Source organism: Helobdella robusta (genome assembly GCF_000326865.2).
Source record: "Helobdella robusta unplaced genomic scaffold HELROscaffold_6, whole genome shotgun sequence".
NCBI lineage: Eukaryota > Metazoa > Annelida > Clitellata > Rhynchobdellida > Glossiphoniidae > Helobdella > Helobdella robusta.
In genome coordinates, this window is record NW_008705330.1 from 5,331,639 (window position 1) to 5,342,576 (window position 10,938).

General features: G+C 31.6%; 2 protein-coding genes across 2 annotated transcripts; one reads left to right on the forward strand and one right to left on the reverse strand.

Annotated features, from left to right (window-relative positions):
- Nucleotides 1–1,624: 1,624 nt before the first annotated feature.
- Nucleotides 1,625–4,934, reverse strand: HELRODRAFT_68781 (hypothetical protein; the record flags this gene model as incomplete). The annotated part of the gene is made up of 9 exons (XM_009028956.1): nucleotides 1,625–1,658; nucleotides 1,822–1,919; nucleotides 2,272–2,364; nucleotides 2,917–2,975; nucleotides 3,181–3,260; nucleotides 3,695–3,755; nucleotides 3,987–4,142; nucleotides 4,486–4,646; nucleotides 4,780–4,934. Coding segments are annotated over 9 exons (897 nt in total), but the record flags the coding sequence as incomplete, so codon positions are not given.
- A 2,369-nt stretch (nucleotides 4,935–7,303) lies between these two features.
- Nucleotides 7,304–8,746, forward strand: HELRODRAFT_164522 (hypothetical protein; the record flags this gene model as incomplete). The annotated part of the gene is made up of 2 exons (XM_009029435.1): nucleotides 7,304–7,363; nucleotides 8,018–8,746. The coding sequence occupies 2 exons, from the start codon at nucleotides 7,304–7,306 to the stop codon at nucleotides 8,744–8,746; spliced, it is 789 nt and encodes a 262-aa protein (XP_009027683.1).
- Nucleotides 8,747–10,938: the final 2,192 nt, after the last annotated feature.

The window sequence follows — 10,938 nt, forward strand, 5'->3', positions numbered from 1 at the left end:
ACACACACACACACACACACACACACACACACACACACACACACATATATATATATATATATATATATATATATATATATATATATATATATATATATATGTGTGTGTGTGTGTGTGTGTGTGTGTCTTTGTTTATGTATACGTTTATTAGATTGCATGTCAATGGAAAGCAAATTCATTTGAAAACAAAGAAATATATGCATACAGATATAAATATTTATATATAAATATATATATATATATATATATACTGTTTTGCCTCTATATATATGTTGGTAATAGACCATAATTTTTACAATATTCTATAAATTCTACCGAATGTTTGGCGTTAAAATGTTTGTAGTTCCAGCCAATAAAGAAATCTGACACCTAATTTCTATCGAAGTTCATTTTCACAAAGTAAATATTTCCCTATATAAATCAACTTGCACTGATGATGATTCATTCGGAGGAATCGAAATATGGTCTTATTTGCAGCATGAATTCGGAAAATAAGTTTATTTTGAATTTTAATATACTAAACATTCTCCAAAAAACTTTAGTGAGAAAAATCGAAAAAACGAACTACAAACATATTAACGCCAAACATTCGGTAAAATTTATAGAATATTGTAAAAAATGTATAAATATATATATATACATACATACAGAAATAATAGTACATTTTTATGAAATGTTATAAATTTAGACTTACGAATATTCCACAAATATCAAAGTGTTTTTTCGAAGTTTTTGTGATATAAAATATTTCTTTATATCATATAAAACCCGATATTTAAAACGGTAGCGTTCTTTTATATTATAAGTATAAACGAATGGAAAAGATATGCGTCAAATAAATACGTAGAGACACACGTATGTATCTTTAAATAAATGGAGCTGTTTCTTTTTATCTACACATAAAATCAAGTTTTTGATTTAAAAAGATATGTTCTAAAATAATGCATAATGTTTGAAAAAGATTGTAGTAAAGGACGTAAAATTTAACATTCAACAAATTGTTCTTTAGCAGAGTTTACAAATCAATGTGTAAACTGTTGTTATTCTTGGTTTGGCATATAATATTAGGAATGTAAGATGTGTGGATGTTGTTGTTGTTGTTGGCATTGTTAGTTGTTGATGTCATTATCGATCCGTTGCTGGTGGTTTTAATGATGACATTGTTAATGTTGTTATTGATGCTATGGAGGTTTGCTTTGTTTTTCACTAATGAATGAGTGGCAATTGTTATATCATTGTTATCCATGTTATATTTGAAGTTGTCATTATCAAAGGTGTATTTGATCTTATCCGTGTCGTTGTTGCTGTTGTAGTTGCTGCTGCTGTTAATGTTGTTGCTGTCATTGTTGTTGTTGTTGCCCGGATCAATTAGAATGTTGTTAGCAACACAACTCTCTGAATTGTTGGAGATAGTTTCAGTGGAGTTGCTGTTGTTGATAGCAAGACTGTTGTTACTGCTCTGAGTTTTTTCATCCAGAACAGCCAAGGTTTCTGCATAGTTTAAAGATTTTACTTTCGCTTCTTTCACAGACAAGATTGCTGTCACGGTGCTTGTTGGCGTGGTCTGATGCTGATGTTGGTGTTGAAGTTGTTGCTGTTGAGATGTTGTTGTTGCTGGGACACAATCCGTCTTTACAAAGCCCCTCCTATCTATTAAACTGTTTTTGGTGGCCAGTATTGTTATGAAATATGGAAAATTCATTTTCTGTAGTAACAGAAAAGAAATAAACAGACAACGAACAGAACAACGCAACAAGCAACAACGAAACAAGCAACAACACAAAATAAAAAGCAACGACACAAACAACAACGCATTCATACCTTGGTGTGACGGGACCAAATATCATGAAACAGAAGTTTGACAACTTGGAATCTAAGCTGAAAGGATTTTTCTGACCCCTTGTGTAAGAGCTTTTGATCTAAGTAGGAGTGAGTAGGAATGATGATGAGAATGAGGCCTATTTTATAATGATAACATTAGTGATAATGTGATCAGAGAAAAGTTGGTGGTGAAGAATTCAATGGCGATGACAGCATTTAATGATTGCTGATGATATGATGATGGCAATGATGATAAGACTGTTGTTTGCGATTAAGTAAGATGACTGTGATGTTTACAAAGAGAATGTTTATGCTGAAAAATCATTATTACAATGGTGACTAAAATGATTGATTATCAGCCGGATAACGATCGCTACAGTAACGTTGATGTGACGACGATGAAGTTAAAAAAATAGAAAAATTAAACAATAAAAAAAAATAACTACAGACATCTTCATTAGTTGTGATGTTGCAGAAAGAGAGGAAAGTATGGAAACCCGCCAGTCCGACAAACGACCATAGACAAACGAATGATACAACTATCTCGATCACAGTATAAAGAGCCAGGTTAAGGATGAATAGGTAGGTACGTTTAATTTGCTGTTGCCGATGTTACCAGTGTTGTTAATGACATCAATGGAATTATGAAATGGCGTTTGTATGCTGTGTTAACGGAAGGATGACAAAATGAATGAATGAATGAATGAGTGAGTGAGTGAATGAACGAAAGAAAGAAAGAAAGGAAAAAAGAATGAATGAATAAATGAATGAATGAATGAATTGGGAAATCGATGATTAGATAAATAAATAAATAAAGAACTGAACAAAGGTGAAGTCAAAAAAAAAGAATGAACAAACAAACAAATAGACAAACGGACAAACATTGAGTCAAATAAAGGACAAACAAATGATTGAATAAATGGATGAAATTCTTGATAAATGAGTTAATAGCAAACAGATAGATAGACGAATAGTTGAATGGATGAATGAATGGATAGTTGAATGGATGAATGGACGGATAGTTGAATGGATGGATGGACGGATAGTTGAATGGATGGATGGACGGATAGTTGAATGGATGGATGAAAAAATGACTAAAGGATATCTTCCAGGTGACGTCTTCAGAGCATTCAGAAAGTCAGACTCTATTGAAACTGTCGATCATTACAAAAAAAGTTACATCAACAAATGAAAAGTTACATCAACATGCAATTTGATTTTAAAAATAAAAAGCCTCGACATAAATAACACAACTTTTTATAAAAAAAAAAACAATTAGAACCTTTTAAACAATGAAAAAAGGACCACAAAAACACCAGAACGCACACGAACACAACATCACATCTACTCAGTACTGACTTAGTATCATGGTAGTGAGAGAGAATGCAAACACATAGCAACAGTGTATCGTCAAGGTGATGACGAACCAATAAAAAAACCTGGGTTTAAGATTATATATAGATGAATGAATCATCGGATTAACTCAATCCATAAACACTTTCACTCAGCAGAATGCATTGCCAGAAAACACAAAACTTTCATATGCTGGTTCAACTAATCCAAGGACACCACACATGTATAAAATTGAAAGAAAAAAAAATGTACATTGCTATTTAGCATGGAGTGACCCAAAATCAACCAAACATAATAAATTAACTGAAAAGTTATAGATATAAAAATATGAATATTAATACTCTCAATATTAATGAACACTCAATCATGTAATCCTTCAACCAACCAACCAATCAATCTGAAAATATTAACCAACTAAGCCAACCAACCAACCAACCAACCAACCAACCAACCTACCAACCAACCAACCAACCAACCTACCAACCAACCAACCTACCTACCAGCCAGCCAACCAACCAACCTGTAATTTCTCTTGCCAATGCAGTTGCCCACCCATGGACAGTGGTGGTCGAATCTTTCTGCTCATATTATTTTATTATCATTATTAGATTTTACAAAAGTTCTAAACTGTATTATTATTATTTCTAAAATAATAAGTACTAGCTTTAGTAGTAGTAGCAATAAATCAATAAAAAAAAATGACCAACCAACTGACCAACCAACTAACTGACTAACAAGCTGACCAACCAACTAACTGACCAACAAACTTACCAACAAGCGAACCAACCAAACAAGCTGACCAACCAACTGACCTACACAGTTATCACAGGTACTGCAGTGTGACACCCTTGGTGGTCTAAAAAATTTGCATGTAGAACAATATTTCACTTTGGTGGCCACACCCTTCACTGTGATATCTAAAATGCGAGGGGGCTGGTAGGCAATCGACTGGCCGCTTTGTGGAAAATCTGAAATAATTTAAAAAAACAAAAATTATAAAAAGAAGAATTAAATATGAAATAATTTCATAATAAAGTTGGTACTGGAAACTATGCCATTGAAAAAATAAATTTTTAAAATTGAAAAAAAAATCATTGGAAAAATTTAGTTTCAGCAGCAATCAAGTAACTGACAAACAATCACCAAAGAAACAGTAATTTCATTATAAAGAATGATAACAATTTTTTATCTCTTAAACTGAGATACTCCTTTATTAATTTACACAAAGATCTATGGAAAAAATACAAAAATGGTCATGCTATTATAGATCATATCAGGGTCATTATTCATTCCTTGACCCCAGCAACTGACCCATCATTCGTTCAATGTAGAGAGCTTCTTGGGGTGTGGCCCTTGGAATGATTCCCGGATCCATAAAACTTGCCTTGTACAGAAAGATGACCACAAAAATGAAAACTGCCACATCAACGAATGGGATGCTCGGAGATAACTTTCTAAACAAGTATGGACAGCTAGTAGATATGAATAAATTAAAAAATTTCATATTCACCATCTGTACATAATATAAAATTATAAATAATAATATTAGCTAATATCATAATTTAATGCAATATATCAGATGAAGTATGAAACCAGAAAACTGACTCAAAGCCATAGAACAGTGCCGTCACTCCAAAGAGAAGGAAGTTTGTAAGCAGGAAAATGGATGGCTGATCAGTTGTTATGATCAGACCATTGCAGAAGAATTTGTTCTTTCCTGGAAAAACTTCCCACTTGCGAATGGGTCTCGTCACTGTCATGACGATTTTTCCGTTAAACTAACTTACTTACCGAACTAAGTAAATATTTGCGATTGCTAATTTTTCGTTCAAATCAGAAAATTGTAGGACACATACACGCAAGTGGGTCGTTGACTTTGACAGATATGACACCGATTTGTTGGACGGATTGACAAGAAGTTAGACATGTTTAATTAAACGGCAAGTTATTTTTTAAATTTATAACAATTTCATCTCATATAATTTAATTTAAAAATAATCTTATGATTGTAAAAACGCTGAATACCATCACAATCGTTGCACAATTTGTTTACTTTTTGTTTTTTTTTTTGTAGCAGATTTTCACTGGCACAGATGAAGCAGAATGTTGCCGTGAGCGAGGAACCGTATCAACATCGAATCCTTTCGAAACTTTTAACCGAATAAACTGTACAACGTAGTACCAGCCTATGTATATAATGTAATTAAATCAAATATAATTATACATGAAATAAATCGAAAAAAGAATAATGCTTCGGTTCTTATGAAATATTTTAAAGCGAATTAACTTTTAAAATTTTATAATTAAATACATGCCTGTAATTATCTATAATAGTTAAATCTGCCTAGAAAGAATTTATAGCTATATTTAATAAAAAATATCGCACAGTTACATTGATGATGTAATATTAAGTGGTAAAGTATTAACACACTAACATAACAGTATCTTGTTATTTTCTGCGTGCAAGTTTATAAACGCGGAGCAACTTTTATGTAGGTATTTCCTTACTTAATTTATTACTAATGATTTGCCACAAGTTTAACTACAATTTGTTTCTCAAAGCTAGCTCAAAAATGATCAACTTGCGCACAAGACAAATCTCTTGATTATTTTTTTCGGAAAAATCCTATTAAGTCTGGTCAACCTTCGCTTAGTCAAATAAGTTGAAAGACTTTTTCTCTTTTATAATACTCAGAGGACTCGACAACACACATCATACGCGAGTGGGATTGGAACCTTACACAACACCGGGAGCACTATCATTCGAGCTCACCGACCGCACGGCAGGATCAGGCGCTTGTTTAGACATTACATCATCAACTCACAGAGCGATAGCATTCTTTCTTACTTTCAACTAACTTTTCAAGACCGTCATTTAGGAGTCCTAATTTTTTTTTAAACTTTCACTTTCACCTAAATTCACACAGGTTAATGATAAGTTTTAACATAATTTTGCATCATGACGGCCGATCTTTAAAATACGGGCGAAACCATTCACCTTAATCACAGGAAATGCGCAACGGAAGAAAAAAGTACGTAACGGAGGCTTCAAAAATAATATTTTGATTGGTTGTTTCGATTTAAATTTTAGAACGAACATAACGACGATGAATATGCCTAACAGCAAACGATATTTGTTTTTTTATTTATAACTCGATCTTTTTAGAAAGTCAAATAAATAAATTATTTAGGTTTTACAACAATGACACACAGTGACAAACATTTTAAATCCCAAATACGGACAACAAACTATTATGACGAAAAAATCAATTCCTCATGTCATTTACAACAAGTTTGAAAATCTGGGACAGACAATAAAAATCAATCTATCACATTTTATTATATTTTATAAGCTTTTTCATGTTTACGTAATTTTTCACTTTGATAGAACTTATCACGGCCATCACTTGCAGCACACTTGAGCGGCTTCTTATCCATGTGCATTTCTAAGCGTCTTTTTTAACTTATTACTACCATATTTGAATGGTTCCTCGTCTGCGTTTCTCTTCATATACTTTTGGCAGACATTGCATTGTATGCATGAGGTTTGATACTCGTGTGTTGTGTATCATTAGGTGCGATTTGAAGAAACAGCGTTGCATACATGGATCCATCCTGTCCTGTGTTATTTAGCAATCCTACTTTAAAAAGAACTTGTGACAGATATCCCATTCAAATTTGTTTTCTTCCTAAATAAAATGTTATAGACAAGTGACCTCGAGCTGCGTGTGCTTTCAAAGTTGGAAATCCTGTATAAAAATTATTCGATAAATATTGCTTTAAATTAATGGTGAAAATAACTGTAATAATAATAACAACAATTATGATACCTAAAAATATGTCCAGTCCATGAGTATATGTAAAATTTGTAAACCGCTCAGAACATAAATGCTGCGATGATAATAAGTCTCGTTAGAAAAATTGAGAAATTCAACTACAAGTTGAATAATGCCAAAAACGCAGTGATCTTTATAAATAATTGTATTTATGATAGTCTAAATATATATATATATATATATATATTTATATAAAGGTTTTAATTGGCGCTATATAAATTTTTCTTTTTTTAATTTTCCTAATAATATATATATATATATATATATATATATATATATATATATATATATATATGACCTGCGTTCAAGGTATTCTTGGAACACGCACACACACGTGTGAGTTAACAAAGAAGGTAACTACGTGCAAGCAATAAAGGTATAAAAAAATTTCCCAAAAATTATGTATACGCAAACATGTAGTCGGCACATACACACACACAAAAGCACCCTAGTGGTCATTAAAAAATTCGCATATTATAAACATGTATATAATTGTTTTTATTGCAATTTATTTATGAAATTTTATAAAAAATATGAAATGAGAGCTATTTACTTACAATAATATATTAAAGACAGAAATATATATAGTTTTTCTAATAACTTGTGCTTATCTACTTTATATAGTTATTCAGTTTCTTGTAAACAGTTTAAAGAGAAATTTCTCTAATTAAGGAAACATTATCTTTAATTTGGTAAAATACATGTGGATACAGGATAGTTTGCAACCAGGTTATAGAATAATTGCTTTTCTGACTGGGAAATATCAAGGTTACATGTTTTTATACATATTTCCATTAAATACAATAAATTTAGTTTTGATCGACAGCATGTAACATTTTTTAATAAACTTATTTTGCATTTTGCAATTATTTTTAGTTATATTGAACTACTGTAAATATATATAAATATAACGTTATCGAGTCTTTGTTTTTAGAATGTGACGATTTTTAAACCGGTTTCCAACATTGCGATTGTTTTTAAATTAATAAATTTTTTCATTCCAACAGACATCCAAGTTGAACATTATGGTCGAGCACTTACCACCCAGAGAAATTATTCCAATAACCTCTGATGATCGAGAAGACTCTCTCCTGTTCTTGTACAACAGTGAGAGCTTTCAATCCATTCCCGGTCTCAATGGAATTCAATTAAAAGTTGGAGTCATCAACATCCTCATAGACTGCATAGGATTGGAAGCTGGATTGAGTGTTGGGGATGTTGTCAGCATTGATTCCAGCCGGCAAGCTGTTATTACTGATTTCAACGACGGCGTTAATGTAGTGGTCCATTACTCAATTGGAAATAACGGGAACGCTGAAGATGATGTTAGTGTTAATGTTGGAGAAGATGATGGGAACATGCATAGTAAAAATTTTGGTTTTGTGGACGGTGCCAGCGTTAATACTAGCAAAGTTGATGGAAATAGATTTAATAGTTTCGGTTTTGTGAATGATTTTAGCGAAGTTGATGGGAATCATGGTGATAGATTGATTTTCGTCGGTGGTAGGGGTGATGCCGGTTCAAGTGCATATGGTGATGAAAGTGAAACTAATGGTGCCGATAATGGGAACAGCTATTATGGCGGTAACGAAAGAGGAGATAGACTTTATAGTAGAAATAATGTTGGGCATCGTGAATATATCATTACTGTAGTTGAATATTTAGATGACTTTTACATTGATGATGATTCTTACATTGATGATGACGTCATATATAACATCCATATACATTATTAAAAAAAATCATGTGTATGTATTAGAGCGTGTGTTTGAGTATATTGCTTATTTTTGTTCTCTAATTAATTCAATTGAATGAGAGTCTAAAATAAAACAATATAAACCAGCATTTTTCATACAATAAATTTTTCTGTATGAAATTAATTTTCATATGTATTAATAAATTCAGTATAAAAGTTTTTTATATTTTGTTACAAACATAAAAAGCCTATTTTTTATTCCTTAACAATAAAATTCAACGTGAAAATTTGAAATTATAGAACTTGTATTTGTCACATTGCTACATTTGCTACAAATCTCCATTGACAATATTTTAAAAAATAGGAATGGTACGGATCTTAGGATTTGAGATCTGCGACATCCGGACCCGAATCTGGATTTAAGTAACGGATTTACTGGAGTCCAAATATTTTTTCTTCTTTCGTCCTTCCAACAGACTTAATTACAGAGAAGAGAGGGAAAGAAATTAATGTCATATCTAATGTAAAACGAATCTGCATCTTATCCAATAAAGATGATTATGCATTCATGAAAACCAATAAGATATATCTAACGTTTCTAGTGCTTTCATTATTTCTTCCACAATTTCTTGTTACAAGTTTTTCATGTAAAGAAAATTGTACATCAAACGAAAAAATTTACAAAAATCAGAAAAAAAACCAACATGAATTTATGAGTGTTTTTGCTTTGACATAAATCTCAGAATAAATTTTATTACGTAATCTGTGCAAAACGGCACATGGCCATTGCCCTTTGTGAACAAACTCTAGATACTTTTGCCTCAAACTGCTAGAGTTGTAAACCGACTTACACGTAAAACAGCGTAGTTGATTCGCGCAAACAAAAAAGCAGCTGACACAAATGTCAAATACGTTTCATTATAGAATTGCTTTCAAACAGCTACAACAACTAGATCAATCAACAATTTGGTGCTTTACGACTTTGCACTTTGTAGTAGTTGAAATTTGGTGATATTTAACAAATAACACAAAGACTTCACTAATGTGATTTGTTTTTGACTGTGGTCTCTTTTCCCTGCAATCTTTCCAGTAGTTGTTAGCTTTTCCATTTTTTTCTTCCGCATGATGTGATGTGACCAAAAACTTTAACTGCCCCTGTCGGAATATCTGTAGTAATTTCCTCTTTTCATAACCGGACTGTTTTAATACATCCTCATTCAAAGTATAAGAGGTCTAACTTATTTTCATAATTCTTCTGAAAAACCACTTCTCAGCAGCGTTAATTTTTTTCCATTTCTTTAGAAATTGTCTAGGGCTCAGAGCCGTACTTACCACACAAAAATGTAACATCCTAACAGTTTCAATTTGTTGATATTCTGATTTTACTGTTGGTGAGGATGTTTTTCATTTTAGAATATGCATCTTTTGCCATAGCTATCCTTCGTTTGAAATCTACATCCCGTTTACAACCTGAGGTAACCAGCCTTACAAGATATTTGAAGCTGTTGACTTGTTTCACCTGTTTACCACTAATGATTATGTAGCAGTTCTTTATTTCGACAAAACTAGTCATCTTGTTACCAACTTTCATTGCTACTTTTTGGTCCCAATAAAGGTTTTTTATAACTCTCGTATCTTTTCCATCAATGTCCAAATTTTCAAATATTTTGTAAGCTTCACGTGTTTAACCTTATCAAAAGCTTTGGTAGTGTATTATTTTTTCTAAAGGAGAACGAAAAACAAATTTTTAACTAGTACTTAAACTATTCACCAATGAAAATTTTTTTGTTCGTAAATAGTTTTTTTTACTAAATACTATCTCAAAGTTCAAAAAACGGACTAAAAGTTATCAGAAATTGTGTGTAAATTCTATAAGCAATCAACTTTTTTTGGCTAAAATCAAAAAACCAGCGATAAACGATTTTTACTAGATTTTAAGAAAACTTAAAATATTGGCAACTTTTTCTGATATATATTAAAAATTTTTATAAGTTATGAACTAATGAAAACCATTGATATATGGTTTAAATATGCAAATTCGCTACATTGTGCTTTTCACTGTTCAACCTTGACTTGCAACTCCTAATTTTTTTGAAATTATAAACGTGTTTTACGTATGTTATACTAGTGCGGTGAAATTAAGCAAATTTGATTTGGCGATTTGTTTTAGCTTCTAAACAAACTTTTAAAATTCAATGAATAACTTCGCTGTTAAAAGCCATGTTGGTAAGC